Source organism: Notolabrus celidotus, chromosome 8 (assembly GCF_009762535.1).
Source record: "Notolabrus celidotus isolate fNotCel1 chromosome 8, fNotCel1.pri, whole genome shotgun sequence".
Classification (NCBI taxonomy): Eukaryota; Metazoa; Chordata; class Actinopteri; order Labriformes; family Labridae; genus Notolabrus; species Notolabrus celidotus.
In genome coordinates, this window is record NC_048279.1 from 12,667,839 (window position 1) to 12,688,476 (window position 20,638).

The 20,638-nt window shown below is 41.9% G+C and overlaps 2 protein-coding genes across 2 annotated transcripts in view; both read right to left on the bottom strand.

Annotated features, from left to right (window-relative positions):
• Window positions 1-2,273, bottom strand: part of afap1l1a (actin filament associated protein 1-like 1a) — a 31,542-nt gene extending 29,269 nt beyond the window's left edge. Inside the window, exon 1 of the mRNA XM_034689208.1 lies at window positions 2,080-2,273. Coding sequence (XP_034545099.1) covers window positions 2,080-2,122 — 43 coding nt within the window. The 5' untranslated portion in view covers window positions 2,123-2,273. The remainder of the gene's footprint in view (window positions 1-2,079) is intronic.
• Window positions 2,274-2,940: 667 nt separating this feature from the next.
• Window positions 2,941-20,638, bottom strand: part of ablim3 (actin binding LIM protein family, member 3) — a 63,843-nt gene continuing 46,145 nt past the window's right edge. Inside the window, 13 exon segments of the mRNA XM_034689885.1 lie at window positions 2,941-4,203; window positions 4,632-4,712; window positions 4,824-4,834; window positions 4,937-5,003; window positions 6,136-6,176; window positions 6,179-6,190; window positions 6,522-6,551; window positions 7,698-7,866; window positions 8,088-8,158; window positions 8,431-8,547; window positions 19,404-19,457; window positions 19,769-19,816; window positions 19,819-19,863. Of these exon segments, the coding sequence (XP_034545776.1) occupies window positions 4,090-4,203; window positions 4,632-4,712; window positions 4,824-4,834; window positions 4,937-5,003; window positions 6,136-6,176; window positions 6,179-6,190; window positions 6,522-6,551; window positions 7,698-7,866; window positions 8,088-8,158; window positions 8,431-8,547; window positions 19,404-19,457; window positions 19,769-19,816; window positions 19,819-19,863 (860 nt within the window). The 3' untranslated portion in view covers window positions 2,941-4,089.

Consider the following 20,638-nt stretch of genomic DNA (forward strand, 5'->3'; position numbering starts at 1 on the left):
AAAAGCATCATTAATATTCATGTAAATACATCTCAGGGAAGAATTTGGTTCAAGGAGAGGCACACTCTCCCCACAAACACACAGGGTCTCTTTCATTCATTTCTCAGTGGAACGTGGATACTCTGAAAACTTCAACCGTCTCATTAAAGGAAAGACAGATACTGCACGGTTTCAGACCTCAGTTTGAAAGAGCAGCTTCTTTGATTTAAGCATCAAGTCCAAGCACATCGCTGTTTCATCTACAAGTTCTTCCATATGCTCAAAAATAAAAGCACCTGACAATAGCTATGATTCAGCTGGTGAAAAATCACAGACAATCCCACCATTCTGCTGCATCTCTGTGGGGACAGCCTCTCCCCTCTCACACCCACCTGATGCTCTGCTTCTCACGTGGAAACTAAACCTTTATTACACTGCTGCTCCAGCTGGATTGCATTTGCATATTCAGAAACTTTTTAGCCGTCATGCTCATACCTGCCTCTTATCAATCTCACCGAGCTTGATATCTGAACTTAAATAACTCCAAATAACAAGATTTCACTATCAATAACAGTCAAAAACAACTTAAGAGTCAATTAGTGGTTTAAATTATCTCTCACTTTGTTAAGCATTACACACTATTTGTGTGAGGTATCACAGACTAAACAATTCTTTCATAGATTAAGAAACATTTGAAGGAAGAGCAGCAACCAATCAGAGGACTCAAGGAGCACATAAACAGCAGGGTGTTCCCCAGGGATCAGTAGTCCTCACCGTGTGTTTTCTCCTGTGGTGTTCACACAAACACAAACTGTGAGAGAAAGTCAGTCCAGCTAAATTCCTGTGTGTTTGTCTGTGGTGTGTGACAGTGATGGACGTGACAGGCGAGAATTTATCTTAACCTGGAGAAGACCTTAGGACCTTCCTTCTTGAGATACACTGTGTATACACTAAACACACCATTACTTCCAGATAATCCACATACTGACAGAGTGAGGAGGATTTAGGGAAGCAATTCATGGATGAAGGAGTCTGGAGTGACGTTTGCAGCTTTAAAGGTCTATTTTCTTGCAGCAAAACAGCTGTTAAAAGACAACATGTGTGCAGTTTGTCCCCTTTCAGCTAAGTTAAAGTTTCCATCAATGCTATATCACCGTCATATGTTTACCTGCCTGACAGCCGGCAGCAAGTACATTAAAACACTCCAAAAGCAGCAGCATGATGCAGCACATCAGCTAATGTGCACAAATATGTAGCAGAAGTGTAAATGGAATTAAAACTGTACAATAAAAATGCTGAGCTGTGTCACACCATCATCTGCTCATGCTGTTATTTCTGACATCACTCTGAGCCCATGAGGGGGATGTGTGTTTGTTTTCAATTACAATGTGGAAAATGTTGTACTTTGCAGGGGCAGCTGCACCCCTCCCGGAGAATAACACACAGGCAGAAAAACATGCTGTATTTCCAGTTATTTACATATAAAAGCAGAGTTTAACTAAGGAGCAGAAGAGCTCTCTGCTTGGTGGTGTCCAATATCAAAACAATGACAGTATAATCCAGATATTTGACTTGACTAAGGATGAGTCAGATCCACTTTCTGTAAAAACAATCCAACTTTAGATGAGAAGCTGGTTTTCTGCCTCCTCCAAGCAGCTGGGGGGAGACCAAAGCAATATTATTATTTTAAGAGCACTGCCATTTTCTTCTTAGATGAACATCAGGAGGAAAAATAACAGGAGGAAAGGGGAGTGTTCTCAAACAATTGTCTAAGCTTGTAAAAGTCACTTACAACAAATGTATAGTAAACAAACTGCAAACTGAGAGCAATGAGGACAGACATTTAGGGGAAATCATGTGAGGCTCAAGGTGTTCCAAGCAATACTTCTATGTCCTGTCAGGTGCAGTCAGAGGTGTAGATGGAAGAAACCACACTGTGGGTGAGAGGTCCCCATGTTTGAAAGAAATGTTCAATTAAAACGTAATTGAACAGGCTGAGCTGATTCACCTCAGCAACCAGCACACAAGGGTACATCTCTGCATTTCTCCTGTCAGACATCTCTTCTGCAGCTCTGTGTAAGACTTTTAAAAGAAACTTACATTTGGTGGCTTTTGACTCCATTCCGCTGGCGATGCTGTCCATGTGAGAGTTGCAGATTTCAGTGTTGGGCCATGAGTGAGTGAGAGAGTGTGTGAAGGCGTGTGGGGCCTCTGCTGACAGATACTGTCGCTACATTACAAATCTGCAGGCCGGGAAATTCAAGCAGGCGGCTTCTCTGCTGGGTCCTAAAGTCAGCTGGCTGTACATTGAGCAGGAGATGCCCACACGATTTTGAATGGAGTGGCCCAACTAGGACACTGGCGGGGGGGATGTATGGTCGGCCTATGTGTGAGCCTATGGTGTGAAGCATACAACTGGGTCTCCATCTCCTTCCAACTGTATGAAAGCAAAGTTAGATACTTCCTCTATGGGCTGTTATAACGGGTTGCTAATGTATTTGGAATCAAGGCATGTTCAGATGTAATCTAGCAAGGGGCCACAGGATTTAGTCTTGAGCCAACCAAACATTTACTGGCACAGATATAATGGCCCTCAGGTTGGTACAGTCCATAGCAGAACAAGTGTTGATTTGAAGCAGACACTCATGGATACTTCAATGACTCTTGTGTTAGAGTCATTGTGTTTGTGTTTCCTCCCTTTGTTTCATCAGTTTATCGGGTATTGGACGCTGCAGGAGCTTTTGGGAAGAGAGCTTTCAGTCAAAATGTCACATTCTCTCTCTTTAACATCAAATAACTAAGTACATTTCTCTGAAGAATACACACGTGCACCTAACTCAGCAACGTATCTGCTATGACAGAGAGCATGTTATGAAACTTTTACTTTACAAATATTTCACAAATTGGTTGATTCCCAACGATATATTTCAAAGAAAGAGGAGACTGAACTTTTTCTCAAGTTTTATTTGTAGTGACAAAATCAAAAATAACAGTATTCAAAAGAAGTCTTCAACAACCCTGGATCTTAGTGTGTTTAAATAACTTGCAGAACATTTTAATGTGAGTGAATATAATCTCTGGAGCTACAAAATTATTGGGTTATCATCAAAGAATATAAATAATAATGAATGTAGGAAATTTACGAATGACTGCAGTCCACATCCTAAAACATTTAGACTTCATTCTATTGCAATGAGCAGGAAAATATGGAGCTGGAGTACTTACTTGTGTTGTTTAATCTATTTCATCTTCTGAATTGCACATTCTTTGAGGTTCTCCTACAGCTGCACAGTGAACTGTATCTAGTGGTGACTTTTAAATATTATCCAGAGCATTACATGGAGGTGATCGGCTAATCTGTTAATTTGCATTCTCACTTTGGTTTTCATTTGCACACAAATCAGTGAAAGTCACACATACAGCTGAAAAATTCATGCCCACCCTCAGATTGTTTCTTGTTTCATTATGCATCAATTAGTGTAAACCAAAGGGGCACAGTAATTCATGTGAAGAGCAAAAACAGGTCAACAAAACTCAACCTCATGAATTAAAGTAGAATGATGCTGTATGCTCACTTCTCCATTCTTCCCTCTTTTCATTCACACTGATAAAGTGTCATAAATGATATACTGCATCTACATTCTACTCATTCAGATTGCTGGTGCTGCACACTCATAACTAAGAGAGCATAACAAATAAGGCAAAGCCAAAAAATCTCCTCTTAATGTTTTAGTACTGGGGCTCTGGTCACACACATCCCCGTATATGTGGCCTTATAGGGGCAGAGACATACCTTCCTTCATCCTCCAGTTTAAGAAAAGTACAGCACTACTGTCTCTATTGCTTACATGCCACTCCAGCACATAGCCACAGTTCCACCTGCAACCATGTAAGAGTTTATCAGTCCATAATATCTGTGCATAACGCCTCTGCAGCCTCAGGAGTCCACACCGGTGTGACCAGAATTTGGTTCGTCATTAAAGGAGATAAAGAACAGGTTCTCAGCCATGGCAGTGAAACTTTAGAGAAGTCTTCCCATCTCTCCCCTCGTACAGTCAGTAAAGTCTCTTGCTCTTGATATGGCAGTATTCAACAGACGTCCATATTTTATTAAACAAGTCGGGCCTGTTTTTTGAGCTCATTTCTCTTCCACAGAGCCAGCCGGTCAAAATCCTCCACCGTCATACCGAACACTTGGACAAACTCCTCTGGGGACACGTGACGCTGAGAACACAACGATAAGAGGGAAAGAAGAAGAAGACTTACAGTGTCCACATTTCATGTTTAGTAGCACCAATGTGGTGCAACATTCATCAAATAAAACTATTTTAAACTAGACCTCAGTTGTCTTTTAAGGCATTAAGGTAGTAAAAAAAAAAAAACTGTTATTAACCTAAAATAAGAACTACTCACATACAGTAGTACATATTTTGTGACTGATCCTAAATTCTTAAGACTATAGTTGATTTTCAACTGTCAAAAAATACAGATGAAGTTCTAGGAACATACAAATGGACAGAAACTAAACAGAATATTTTTCAAAACAACAGGGGTTGGGCTTCTGTTGTTTTAAAAGGAAGAATCTTGGCAATCTCAACTAGTTTAAACTTCTTCAAGGGGAAACGCCTCTCCTCCCCTTCATTAATATTTACCTCCAGTCTGGCTCTGTCTACATCTTTGGGAAGCCTGTTGCGACCTCTGGTGGTGACAATGAGCGCTTCATATGGATAAACCTGCAGAGGACGGTGAAGAGCTTTATTAACCACATGCACAAAGTCACAGTAACAATGGGCTTATTTAGCATATGGACCTGGAATTAATTCATGATTATTTAAAAACCTTACCTTGTATTCCGCTGGGGGAAAAAAAGAGAATTAAATCAGAACAAGGTAAAAAACATTGAATTAATTGTGTTCATTTAATAAGGGGTGGATGCTCTACATCCATACTAAATTACCTCTGCTTCCCCAGTTGATCTCGCTGCTACTGTCATACTGGTACTGGTAGCAATCTGCACTCTGAGGCTGCGGTTTTAGAGAGGGACAGCAACTTAGACATACTAATCAGATCATGTTGTGTTTCAATCTGAGACAATCATTTGGAGTCTTGAACAACACTCAATTCTAGAGCTTTAAATTTAAGGTTAATATCATACAATAAATCAGGGTTGCCAACTCTCACACCCTGGCGTTAGGACACACGCTTTCACCATCAGTCTCACTCTCTCACTCTGCCCAGACAAATGTCACTCCAGAACACTACACCATAACACTCTGTGGTGTGCAATGTTTATATCTCCTTGTTGATCTATCAGCTGCTCAAACATAGGATTCTGATCTTCTGATTAACTTCTGTCAAAAACAATGAACCTGAAACTATCAAAAACAAACACAATGCTCAGTTATCGTTTTGACATTTTAGGTGGCTTGATCAATACATGACTCATTCAGAGTAACGTGAAAGAAATACAAATTTCCAGTAGCTGACAAATAGTGGCCGTACAATATTGGCACAATAAATTTGCTTTAGCCTAACTACTGCAGAAAAAATGAAAAGGCTGCAAAGCATCCCTTACTTTAGCTAAGCTATCCCTGTTATCTCTACCTGAATGATTGAGACCCTGACTGCACCAGATTTTGGAGTTCAGTTTAATATCTCAGGAAGTGTTTGTTGATTTAAGTGATTAATCTTTTTTTTACCTCTGATTTAAATTGAACTTTTCAGTTTTAAAAAGACCTCATGAAAAAGAACAGATCAAATTTTAATAGAATGTGAGCTTCGTTAATGGATTTGATTTATTTAATTTTTGTTATTTATGTAAAAAAAATTGTGTTTTCCTATTAAATAATTACATTTCCAGCACTAATGGTCACATAAATATTCATCATGATGCAGGAAATGAAGTGTTAGATTCTCCAATTTCCTTTGAGTATCAGGTTTGAAAGGGAGTGCTGTTCTATTTTCCACCGCTGTCCATTCTTATGTTGAATCCATGTGTGATCAAAATAAGTGCACGTGATTAAATCCAAGTGTATGTGATTGTTCATGTCATAAAAACCTCCCTCCAGCCAGACTCTCAAAGTTGGCAACCCTGAAAATGCAGGTTTTCTTTGTTAATTACAGCAGATTCTAAGGTGTTGTGTGGTGTGGTCTCACCCTTTGAATGCCATTGCGTCCATATCCTGGTAGTGATGCGATTTACAAACAAAATCTAGAATACAGAGAGAAAATTGAAGAAAAGAAAAAGTCAATGGTTCTAACATTTCCAGTTATTTTCATGAAGTTGGACAGACTGAAATCAATGCCAGCTCACTGCCAGAAGATGGCGCTAATGACTAACCAATAAAATCACAAAGTTCCAGATGTGTGCACTTAACACTGGAGCTTCTTTAATCTGGCACAAAATCTCCCTTATGGCCTAATGTCAACCCCAATGCAAGCGCTACATATAAATAACAGCTATTACTTAAATTAGCCTCAGCCATGGATGGAGGTGGTCCACACTGAGCCTTCAAATTTAGAGAATATGAATTTGAACTCACCACTGTCAGCACTGTTCTGAGATCTGGGAGCTGTAAAATAAACAAACAATATAATTAAATGACATCCTCCTTACTCGGAAAACAAACAGACCATGGCATCTTTAATCTGTCCTGCTTTGAGTTTTGATTAAACTCTTCAAAAAGCATTCAGGGAAAATCACAGTAGAGATCTGACAGCCATCTGTCTAGTTAGAGACGTAACAAAGAAGCTGAATAGGAGTAAGTTGGGAGCCCATCGAGCTCCGGGAGGCACACAAAACATCAAAGGGGCAAGAAGGCAGAAAGAGGCTGGGCAGGACTGGTTCAGGGAAGAACAGAGGAGGGGAGTTAAAAAATAAAAACAACACACAAAGACAGTGAACTCTTCAACATCCAATCACACAACACAGCCTGGTTAATGCAAGCCCATTCTGCTTTTCAACTGTAGCCAACAGAGTCCTGTTCAGTTTTGTCCCCTCCCATCAGAGAAACAGCTTTAATGAGAGATCTTACAGCTCATAAATAAACCAGGATATGGGACACCAGCTGTGTGAGCAAGAGAGTGAGATAGATACACAGAGAGATGGATGCAAAGATAGAGACATGGGGAGTTAACAGGGAGTGTTTTTAGGGGGATGAGGAGGAGAAAAAGCTGGAGTAAAAATGGAAGATGGCAGAAGAGATGAAACAAGGGAGTGAGAAGAAGAGGGAATCACTGGGTAGCGATGAAGACAGGCTGGTGTATACAAGTCATGAGCTAAAATAACACCCAGCATAACGCGTGACAAGTGAAGCTTGGTTCTGAGAAACAGAAACAGCTCTGGTAGCTTCAGGTCCAGCTTCATCACATGTGGCACTTCTGCACAACCAGTTTAGAGTCAGTGGGATCAGATATGCCCCCATCACCGACAGGCCACATCTGCTGCCGCCAACGGCCGATGACAGTTTCAGCAGCAGTTGTTAAGTTATCTCAACATCTTTACATCTCAATAAACCGCCTTGCCTGCAACGGCCATGACCCTTCCTGACCTGCATCCACAACCTCTCCGCCCTCTCCTTAAACCCAGATGACAGCAGATATTGAGGCCCATAAAACACTGACACATGATCACACTGGAAGCAGAGGCATGGCTGTTCATGTGCTTTTGGAATAAGAGACAAAGAGGGCGATGCATAGGGGGCAGGGAGGATCCTTACAGCCGTTGACAGTGTTGTTGTACGCCGTGGTGCCGTAGCCCGTCGTGTTGAGTGTTTCCTTGCTCCCACAACGAGAATTCCTCGCACTGCCCCAGGGGTCGTTGTCATAGGAACCAGATCTAGCTTTCATCTCCTCCTTTAGGATCATCCTCCCGATGCCACTCCCAATCTGAGCGGGAGCAAGGACGGAGGCAGAGGGAAGAGGAGTCAAGAGGGAAACTGATAATTGAATGTACAGAGAATGCAAGATGGAGGAGGAAACAAATAAATACAAAGGCGGAGAGATTAAGAAACATAGCACGAGAAGTGCATTATTCATGGGTGTTTTTACGTAGGTGTCTCCAACTAGATGCTAAAGAAGGAGAGAAAGAAAAATAATGAAGCTCTTACTCTTTGAAGACCGTGACTCCAACTCTCTTCATCACCTCCTGTCGAGAAGCGTCTCCTCTGCACTCGATAGGCTGGGAGGAAAACAGATAAAAGAGATTCCCACGTATGAATATAGATCTTAGAGTTGAACACAGTCACAGGGAGTGTGAATAAACATGACAACACAGGGTTACAAAATATTCTGTACTTTTACGAGTGGGTGTATTAGTGAATATGACAACTCAGAAACAGAATGTACTGCACTTCTACAACATTTCTGAGTTTGGACTAGGTATAAAGTGAAGAACTGGTGCTTGTTTGCAGATTCTCCATCCAAATGAGGTTAAATAAATCAGCTTCTTACTCCTGGGGGAGCTGGTGTACGGGTAGTAGTCAGACTCTGACTGGGAGTATGGCTCAGGAGAGTAGGTGGACAGTCTGGAGGATCTGAGGATATCCTCACTGGTCCGGCTTTTGGTTGCTGCGTCCACATGAATGTCTGTGAAGTAATGGAAGAATTTAGAGAACAAAATAAAGACAAGATGGAACCAAAGTGACCGGGATCTCTGTTTAGAAGATAGCAACAGGGAATTTGGAGAAATAAACCTATTCACTTTTTGTGAAGAACTGGTAGGGAAGATTATTACTCTTAAGTCTTAAAGCTTCTATAGGGTTGATTTTGGCGCCAACGTCATCTCTTTGCTGATCTTGTCCTTTGTGTAGAAATCATGTTTTCTCACAAAAATATCACATCCCTTTGTCATCAATGCTTTCATTTTTTCTCGTCTAGATTATTTTAATGCACTTTTAACAGGTATCAGTCCGAGCAGTTTTTTATCGTGTCATTCATGAATTTGCTCTGCAGTCAGATGTCTTGTTTTGTTTCTGTCTTTTTCTCTTCCCCCCCCCGTGTGCACCATTTTTTATGCTTTGTAATTCTCTACTTTTTTGTTGTGAAGCACTTTGTAACCCTTTTAAGAAAAGTGCTATATAAACAAAGTTTATTATTATTATTATTATTATTATTATTATTATTATTATTATTATTATTATTATTATTATTATTAAATTTTATTATTATTACTATTATCCATCATCCATCCATCCATTATCTTGACCGCTTATCCCGTTAGGGGTCACGGGGGTTGGAGCCTATCCCAGCTAGCTTCGGGCGGAAGGCCAGGTACACCCTGGACAGGTCGCCAACCTTTCACAGGGCATTATTATTATTATTATTATTATTATTATTATTATTATTTTATTTTGTTTTGTTTTGTCAGCCGCCTGGTCTGACACCCGCCCCTCGCAGTGGTTTCAGGCATTAAAAACTATACTATAAAAATGTTCAGTCTTGCTTGCTTTCATAATAAAGAGGCATTACTGTTTATTTCAGTCTGTTTCATAACAAGATCAAAACTTTACGGGAGCTTTCAGTATATGCTAAATGTGGAGCTACAACCACGGTTAGCTTATGCTAGCTTAGCCTGACTAAGTGGGAAATACAGGAAAAAGTTCCCACTTTCATGCCAAAAAAGTAAAAAGACAACATACCAGCGCCCCACAGCTAACCAGTCAAACATGCTGTATCTGATTTATTTAATCTATAAAAACTATTAAGTGTATAAGAACAAATTGCTTTACAACAGGAGATGTTTTGCCAGCTGTTATTAGCTGGGAACAGACACTTCCTGGAGTCTTTAACAGCTACGCGGCAACCTGAGGGTTTTATCAGGGTTCCCACTCTTTTCCAGAGACCGTTTTCCAGGACATTTCCAGGACATTTTCATTGATGATCAAGCTGGTATGACTGTCTAATGTAGTTCCTAATTTAGTTCCTAAATAGTCTAATACTTCCTCTCAGTGGAAGTCTACATTGAAAGACATGTAGTCTATGGCTATCAATGAAATCATCTCTTACATACTTAAAAATGATGGCAAATTGATAATAGAATAATGCAACCACAGATGTACAGCACTTCACTTATTAGTGCAACCAAGTAAAAGTATGATGGGGCAACTCTCATCTCAGCTTTCTCTTTTCCTCAAAAAATATAAATGAGCTAAGAAAAAACAAAAAGAGCCGGCACACAGGAATCAGGAAGCTGCCTTACTGAAATAAATGAAATATTAATAATGATCAGAGGAGCAGTCCATTAATATCTGAATGACCAAAAGATGGCCACAAATGTTTTCTCAACTCAACTCAGACTCAAAATATACCTGCTAATCATGATATTCATCCTGCTAAGTGGTTGATATAAACAAAGCAATGTCAGGCTTTGATTATTGAGTTACCGTAAACTCTGAAAAAATCCGACCGTGTAAAGACGCACTCGTATTTGAAGATCTCTCGAGATTTAAAAAATGTAAACTGTCTATTATGATCGCGATGTCTACAACGTGGACTTTCTGTGCAGCTGTGTCACTCTTTTTGTTCCGTTTGTTTTCATTATCGGGAGTTTGCACTCCTACTAGGTAGAGCAGGGGTTCTCAAACTTTTTGGAGCCAGGGACCCCTTACAGGTGAGAAAATTGTCCATGGCCCCCTCTAATTGTACACAGATTAAGCACATTAGTGATGTGTCATGATCAAAAGCTGCGGCTCTGAGAGCCGATGCTTTATAGTGAATCAGAAGAGCCGGCTCGCATCAAGAGAGAGCCGGTTCGCAGTTCTTTCCTTTCGCTGCTTAGCTCTCACAGTGTTCAGCCCCAGCTCTGCTCACAGCAGAACTTTGGTTTTGATTGGTCAGCATGGCGGCCATGCAGCCAATCATATGTGAGGATATAGGATACAGGTGATGGAGGGGAGGCTGTGTATCGGGGCTACATCTGTTCCTTCTGAGAGAGTCTTTTTGAAGACCGGGCAAATACTCACTGAGAGGAGAAATCGGATCAGCCCATCAGAGCTGAGGCATCTGAGTTTTGTCAATGCCAACCTGAGGACATTAATAACGTTTGCTAGAGTTTGGTTCTAGTTCTGTTTGCTTGAGTTTGGTTCTGGTTCTGGTTCTGTTTTCTTGAGTTGGTTCTGTTTCTGTTTACCTGAGTTGTTCTGGTTCTGTTTGCTTGAGTTCGGTTCTGGTTTTGGTTCAGTTGCTTGGGTTCGGTTCTGATTCTGTTCTGGTTCTGTTCTGGTATGGTTCTGGTTCGGTTCTGTTCTGGTTCGATTCTGTTCAAGTCTGGTTCGGTTCTGGTATGGTTCTGGTTCGGTTCTGGTACGGTTCTGGTTCGGTTTTGGTATGGTTCTGGTTCGGTTCTGGTTAAGTTCTGGTACGGTTCTGGTTCGGTTCTGGTTCGGGTCTGGTTCGGTTCTGGTTTGGTTCTGGTTCAAGTCTTGTTTGGTTCTGGTCCGGTTCTGGTACTGTCCTGGTTCGGTTCTGGGTTCGGTTCTGGTATGGTTCTGGTTTGGGACTGGGTTCGGATCTGGTTCGGGTCTGGTTCCGGGTCTGGTTCGGCTCTGGTTCGGTTTTGTTCTGGTTTGGTTCTTGTTTGGTTCTGGTTTCAGTTCTGGTAGGGTTCTGGTTCCGTTCTGGTTCGGGTCTGGTTCGGGGTCTGGTTCGGTTTTGGTTCGGTTCTTGTTCGGGTCTGGTTGAGTTTGATTCCTAACCATGAGTTTGGTTCTGGTTTTGGTTCAGTTTGCTTGAGTTCAGTTCTGCTTCTGTTGTGGTTCTGTTCTGGTAAGGTTCTGGTTCGGTTCTGTTCTGGTTCGATTCTGGTTAAAGTCTGGTTCGGTTCTGGTATGGTTCTGGTTCGGTTCTGGTTCGGTTCTGGTATGGTTCTGGTTCTGTTCTGGTTAAGTTCTGGTACGGTTCTGGTTCGGTTCTGGTTCGGGTCTGGTTCGGTTCTGGTTCGGTTCTGGTTCGGTTCTGGTTTGGTTTAAGTCTCGTTCGGTTCTGGTTCGGCTCTGGTTCGGTTCTGGTTCAGTTCCGGTTAAGTTCTGGTACGGTTCTGGTTCGGTTCTGGTTCGGGTCTAAATTGGGTCTGGTTCCGCTCTGGTTCGGTTCTGGTTCGGTTTTGGTTCGGTTCTGGTTCGGTATGCTTAAATGTAGTTCTGGTTCTAAAACTAACCCTAACCCCAACACAAACCCTAATCACAACCCTAACCCTAACCTTAATCACAACCCTTACCCCAACCATAACCCTAATCACAACCCTAACCCTAACCCTAATCAAAACCCTAACCCTAATCACAACCCTAACCCTAATCACAACCCTAATCACAACCCTAACCCTAATCAAACCCTAACCCTAATCACAACCCTAACCCTAACCCCAACCCTAACCCTAAACATAATCCTAACCCTAACCCTAACCCTAACCCTAACCCCAACCCTAATCACAACCCTAACCCTTACCCCAACCCTAACCCTAATCACAACCCTAACCCTTACCCCAACCCTAACCCTAATCACAACCCTAACCCCAACCCCTAACCCTAATCACAACCCTAACCCTAACCCTAACCCTAACACAACCCTAACCCTAACCCCAACCCTAACCCTACCCCTAATCACCAACCCTAACCCTAACCCTAATCACAACCCTAACCCCACCCTAACCCTAACCCTTACCCCAACCCTAATCCTAATCACAACCCTAACCCTAATCACAACCCTAAACCTTACCCCAACCCTAACCCTAACCCTAATCACAACCCTAACCCCAACCCTAACCCTAATGACAACCCTAACCCTAACCCTAATCACAACCCTAACCCCAACCCTAACCCTAATCATAACCCTAATCACAACCCTAACCCCAACCTAACCCTCCCCTTATCACAACCCTAACCCTAACCCCAACCCTAATCCTAATCACAACCCTAACCCTAACCCTAATCATAAACCTAATCACAACCCTAACCCCAACCCTAACCCTAACCCTAATCACAACCCTAACCCTAATCACAACCCTAACCCTAACCACAACCCTAACCCTAACCCCAACCCTAACCACAACCCTAACCCCAACCCCAACCCTAATCCTAATCACAACCCTAATCCTAACCCTAATCATAACCCTAATCACAACCCTAACCCCAACCCTAACCCTAACCCTAATCACAAACCTAACCCTAATCACAACCCTAACCCTAACCACAACCCTAACCCAACCCTAACCTAACACCACAACCCTAACCCAACCCTAACCCTAATCACAACCCTAACCCTAAGCACAACCCTAACCCCACCCTAACCATAACCCTAATCACAAACCCTAACCCTAATCACAACCCTAACCCAACCCCAACCCTAACCCTAATCACAACCCTAACCCCAAACCCTAATCACACCCCTACCCTAATTACAACCCTAATCATAACCCTAATCACACCCGAACCCCAACCCTAACCCTAACCCTAATCACAACCCTACCCTAACCCCAACCTAATCCTAATCACAACCCTAACCTAAACCCTAATCATAACCCTAATCACAACCCTAACCCCAACCCTAACCCTAATCACAACCCTAACCCTAATCACAACCCTTACCCTAATCACAACCCTAACCCTAATCACAACCCTAACCCTAATCACAACCCTAACCCTAACCACAACCCTAACCCTAACCCCAACCCTAACCCTAACCACAACCCTAACCCCAACCTACCCTAATCACAACCCTAACCCTAAGCACAACCCTAACCCCAACCCTAACCATAACCCCTAATCACAACCCTAACCCAACCCCAACCCCTAACCCTAATCACAACCCTAACCCCAACCCTAATCACACCCCTAACCCTAATTACAACCCTAATCATAACCTAATCACAACCCTAACCCAACCCTAACCCTAACCCTAATAACAACCATAACCCTAACCCAACCCTAATCCTAATCACAACCCTAACCCTAACCCTAATCATAAACCTAATCACAACCCTAACCCCAACCCTAACCCTAATCACAACCCTAACCCTAATCACAACCCTTACCCTAATCACAACCCTAACCCTAAACACAACCCTAACCCTCACCCCAACCCTAACCCTAACCCTAATCACACCCCTAACCCCCACCCTACCCTAATCTACAACCCTACCCCAACCCTAACCATAACCCTAATCACAACCCTAACCCTAATCACAACCCTAACACCTAATCACAACCCTAACCCCTAACCTAGACCCGACCCCAAACCCTAACCCTAATCACAACCCTAACCCAACCACAACCCTAACCCTAATCACAAACCCTTACCTAACCCCTAATTACAACCTATCATAACCCTTATCCAACCTAACCCCTAACCCCAACCTAACCCTATCAAACCCAACCCTAATCACAACACCCCAACCCTAATCCTAATCACAACCCTAACCCTAACATCAACCCTAACCCTAACCCTAAACCCAACCCTAATCACAACCCTAATCATAACCCTAATCACAACCCTACTCATAACCCTAATCACAACCTAACCCTAACCCTAATCACAACCCTAACCCTAATCACAACCCTAACCTTAATCACAACCCTAACCCTAATCATAACCTAATCACAACCCTAACCCTAACCCTAATCACAACCCCTAACCTTATCACACCCTAACCCTAATCATAACCTAATCCCCCTAACCCTAATCCAACCCTAACCCTTCACAACCCTAACCCTAATCATAACCCTAATCACAACCTAACCCTAATCACAACCCTAACCCTAATCAAAACCTTACCCTAATCTTAACCCTAGGATAGAATGGTTTTGTAACAGAATAAATGCACACAATTGGGCAATTATAAGTCTTCTCATAAAAACACAGTACGTAAAAGGGTTTTCAACACAAACCATTAGTTTTTTCAAAGTTAAGGTAAAATACACGGCTACAAAAGATCCTAAATTAAGAGCCATTCAGGAGTCGAAAGAGCCGGCTCTTCTTTAGGAGCTGAGTTAAAAGAGCCGGCTCTCTGAAAAGAGCCCAACTTCCCATCACTAAAGCTCATGCTTACTACCATTTGCACTCTTAGTTGCCCTTGGAACTATTTGTATTGTAAAACGTATCAATGTAAATACTTCAGACCTGCACCATAGTGATAAACAGATAACACTCAATTTGAATCAAGTAAATACCACTTGTATACTTTAAAACAGAGGGTCATTTAATTTCTTGTGGACTCAACATGACAGCATTTATACTTTTCAAGTAATTGATCTTAAATGCTTTCAGAAAATTAACAGTAACAAGACTCACATATCCCTTCGAGCCACCAAATGGTATCATAACAATGGTGTATATGCTGTTTGTAATGACACAGCACAATTTTATGATTTACTAGAAATGTGTTTAAATTATTTCGGGCAGGACGGCCCCACACTATCTATGGTATCGGCATAGACCGCCCCAGGGGGTCCGAGGACCCCCACTTTGAGAACAACTGAGGCTTGAGTTCAGGTAATTGAGCCAAATGTACCATAAAACATAAACAATATACCCCCGTTTTCTGTGTATTCATGATCGATGAAGTGAAGGAGAAAAGTGTGAGAAAAAGTTGTGCAGTGTCGCTGTCTTTCCAGCACAGCGTGGCACATCAACTTTCAATGAATGGGGATGTGTTTGTTAATAGGGTCAGGTCGCCCGGCAGCCATGTTGGAATCATTTCCAGGACTATATGTGATTTTCCAGGACATTTTACTTTCTCCCATTTTCCAGGTGTTTTCGCAGTACTGGAAAATGGGTCAACTGTTTCCAGGTTTTCCAGGTTTTCCAGGACGCGTGGGAACGGCCTGTTTTATTTAATTAAATGCAAACAACTGGATTAACCCCTCTGGGGGAAGTTGGTTCGCAGCAGCTTGTACACAAAGACAGAATAAACAGGAATGTACATAACGGCAATTAATTACACATCTGAGCTACATGTGAAATAAAATCTGAATGCTGATATTAAGCAAGACCTATTACATAACTAAAGCACTGAATAAAAACAGTAAAATAATCAGTCTAATTAAAAACCTGAGGAGCATTTAGTCATCTGATTACAGAGGGCATAAACTAATCAAACAGTGATGAAACTGTGATGATAATGACGGCTTGATTGCAACAGGGAAGATTCACTTTAAGAGAACATGGCCAGAAGAAGCTGAAAAACTCCAGTCTTCAGGGATCTGCTGGTTATGAAATTTATTCAGATCTATCTGTTTCACACCAATGACCTTAGAACACATTTTAACCTTTAGTTTAACTGTTTCTGTCTTTAAGGTGAGGCTGTGATATCAGTAAAAGAAAACAAAGCAAGGGTCACTGTGCCAGGTTTCTACATGACTGAAACAAACTTTTAACTTGTTTAAGTTACCTTAGATAGTAAGCTGAATTGTAATACTTTGGACATGCCTGTGTCCATAAAGCCTTTATGCTGGGCTAAGGGATACGTTTAAAGCTTTTGGCCTTTAGCAAGACCGCTATATGTTTTTAATAGTGATATTTAAAGTGACTCATGACAAGAGTTACAGGGGTTTGTAAATGGAGCGATATCTTGACTATGGCTGTTTTCGAAACGGTCTGCTACATACTGCGCACTACATACTGCGTTTGAATTTAGTATGTAGTATGACTGTTCTGTCCGATGATGTCGCAATTCGCTGGGTCAGACGTCACTGAATTTCCGGTTTTCGGAATACGGAAGTAAACAACGGCCAAGCTGATAGCGAAACTATTTCTTTAGCATTACTTATGATTTAAAAAGTTAAGAAATGGTTTATATGGAATTTAATAATTTTCACAGCACCTACAAGCGTAACTTTAGCGCTGTGCATTGTGGGAAACAGACTGGTCCGATGCATACTGTGAAATTTTCCCTAATCACCAGACATCCGGGGAGTTTTGGCATACTGCAGATTTTGCTCTTGTTCACTACTACTTACTACATACTGAATTTTGGCCAAATCAGTACGTACGTTGTATAGTAGGTGGTTTCAAAAACAGCCTATGGACATATCAACTTCCTGTAGTCTGTGCTGTAAGCTATGTACAGTTCCTGAAGTGCTTAAACATGGAATGTAAATTAGAGAGATTAGAGGTGCTGTTTGGCAGGTTTGTAACCATTCCACGTAGTCAAGCTAGCTTGTTCCTCTTGCTCCAAGTACTTATGCTAAGCTAATTCCTTCTGGCTTCAGCTTTATGTTGGAAAAGACAGTACAGAGAGGGTCCAATCTTCTCCACCAGCTCTTGGCAAGACAGTAAATAAGAGTATTTCCAAACTATCCCTATAGGCATTGTGCTGCAGCTGCTCTGTAGGAAAACGTGGTAATGAATATCACAAGATGAACAGCGAGATAGTTCATTTATGCTATGGAGTCATCATTTATACCACTCCTGTCAGAGGAGATCATAATTCAGGCCAACAGCAGCAAAATAACCAGCATCAAAGTTGAGTTCCGTTACTGCTCAGGCCCGAGGCACGCAGTCGCTTCATGATGGCGTGAGGCGATGATATTGATGCCACTCTGCACTAAAGCACAGTCATTTGGAGTCAATGGTGGGTGACATACAGAGTAATGTCAGATAGATCGCTCTTCACTCTGTTAGCCCTTAGCCATGCCAGCCCCAATCCATGATCCATTGAATTCCTATATACATGATACATGACTCCAATAGCAGACATTCTAATCTTTGGGACACCTTTCATTAGCGTGACGGACAGGGCAAGACGCTACACACTAACACACACGCCATTTAGAGCAAATTAGACTGCAGATTGAACTTATGTCAGAGGAGGTATGAATAGTTTGACACAGGATGATAAAACAAGACAGAAAGACTGATACTCCACACATGCAATGACAGACAGATAAGATATGTATCTTATAACAATGAGAGAAAACAAGGAGAGGAAGGGGATGACTTACAGAAGCATCGTCAGCAGGTTAAGTGGAGCAGAAGGTGAAGGGAAGTGAATTAAGTGATTGGTTGCGACAAGAAGAGGTGAAAAAAAGGGAAACATTATTGGGATATGAGAGCTTTGCTACCCATACTGACAACAAATGGGGACAGAAAACAAGGGAGTCTCATGCAGCCTCTTCTCTGCACAGGTAGCAAACTTGTTCACCTGAATAGTACATAACAGGCCTTTAATGTGCACAGCAGCACAACGCCACACGTGTCTGCTGTGGCTTTGTATTTACATCAATCCTGGCTTAGTGCTGAAACAAGAGAAAATGATAATCACTAGCTGTTCAGGAAGACATAAAGAATGAGGGGGATCAATGTGACTGATGTTGGAGTGTGTGCTGAATGTCAGTGCACTTACACAGAGAGTCAAAGGCTTTTTAACTTGCCAGTACTGTGAAACTGTGTGAGCATAAAGTGTCTTTTTATGTAAACATAATGGCCCGTTATGCACTAGTTATAAGATAGTTGAGACATACAGAAGGTTCAGAGTGTTTAACACAGCTTGCCAGAGTTGACTCCACAAACACAAACAGTACAGAAAAAACATGCAAGACAACAAAGATACACTATCCTCCATCGAGAGATCCTCAGTCTTGTGACTCTCAGCTGAAAAGCCTTTCCCAGTAATTTGACAAGGGGATAGTGCATCTTTTTCTTATGAATGTTTGTACAGGAGCACGCTATCCAGATGGGCTGAAGTGCATCCAAGTTTAATGACTTGTAAAAAAAAAGGAAATAGCATCTTGTGTTAACCGCACTGTATTTCAACAACTTTAAATCCACACAATCAAGAAATCAGACCTCCCATCTCACATACTCTGTGTTCATCACAATACAAGCGCACAGCTGTCTCCAGATTCAAACAATTACAACTATATCTCTCTAAATCACACTGACTGCTGAGCTAGGGAGTATAAAATATGTCTCCAAAGAAAATATATAACTCCTGTTATCAGACAGTTTCTACTGTGCTCCTTTCACTGCTCTGTTCTGGTGACTTGTGTGTCCTTAGAGTCCCATCTACTCAACACTGGTCCACGCATGAGTACCCTGCGCTTCATCCAAGGTCTATTCCAGCCCTATTTGTCCACAAGAAACCTGTCATGCTCCTGGAGCTGCACCTAGGAGCAAAAGTATGTGTTTAGCTTAACACATAACCTTTTTCTTTTTTGCATTCAGCTGCAACTGCATTTCAGAAAGAGTTGTGTGAGTCAAACTCTATCTCTTTAATGCATTTTAAAGTGCAGACTGAACTCTTTCCATTTGTCTAGTTTTGTTATTGATGGCTCCAAGTTCAAGCGTAAATTGGAACCATCAATACCTAGATCACAAGGGGCCGGTGTAACACATCATAGGTCAGTCAAGAAACATCTATGTCGAGTACTCAAGCCAGCATGGCTAAAGTGACAAGAGGACAGCAGGCTAAGGCGCGGCTAACTGCACTGTACCCGCTCTGGAATAGATGGGAGGCTTCCTGTAGATGTGGGGTGCCCCTGTGGCTGAGGAAGAGAAAGGAGATGGGACGTGAAACGTGAGGAGTGGAACTGAGTTGGGAGTTAACGAAAGGGAGGAGTTGGAGTTTTGAAAGATGATTTTACACTGCAGTTTAAGGGGAAGAATCTGCCAGAAGGCACATTATGTGTAGATAAAATACAACTTAGTCTACATTTCACACCCCCTCATTCTCAGGAAACATAGAATGACCTTTCTAAATTTTGGGGGGGGATCAGCGTTAGTGAGTAATGGCTAGTGAAATCCTCCCCCTGGAGTAAAGAAAGAGAAGACGATGAGGGAGATGAGAAGTCCTACCCTGGTACATGGAAATGTTAGGGTGGCTGGTTTGTGGTGGGAGGTGCTTGACCGCCCCTCTTGGCCGTAAATAAGGTGAACTCCTGCCACTCTCAGAGCCTGCAGCCAGCCACAGCCAATCACAGGCAAAGGAAACATGAGTCATGAAGGAAGGCTCCAAGGCAAGAGTCATCCATGCAGATGAAAACAACCTCTCAAATAGCTAAGTGATACTGTTAACTTTTCCACTTGTGTGATGACAAAGTAGTTGCTGTTGTCTTTTATGACAGTAGTTTCAGTGTCAGTGCACATGATGTAAGAGTTAAATGAGATGAATGCAGCAAACGCAGACAACTACTTTTCTGTAAAGATAGGAAAGACATTCTGCCCTGAGGTGGTGTTTTCCCGTCAACTGATATTCTCTGATGGCATGTTAGTTTCACAATAAAAATGCTTGATGATAATAATGTGAAATGACAAGCAATTTGATCAATCTTAAAGGAACAGCTTGACATTTTGGGAAAATACCTGGTTGCTAACTTGTTTTCTTGCTGAGAGTAACAGGATAAGAAAATAGACCATGTTGCCATGGCGGCCCTTGCCTGGAACAGTCAGCCATGAAAATGACAGAGGCTTTGAAGAAAAACGCTACTCAATTATCGTAGCATTAAATATTCATTAATGAGTTTTACCTCAGGCTGATACAAATGTGTTTAAGTAAATGATAACATCTACAGAACCATGTTTACTATATATTGTTTTGATGTTTCTCCAATCAATATCCTAACTCCTAAGTGGATAAATACTAATGTTAGCTTTGCGTTTGCTGGAGAGGTTCTAGTTTGCTTCCTGGGCACTGCCTAGAGCAGGGGCATCAAACTCATTTCAGTTCAGG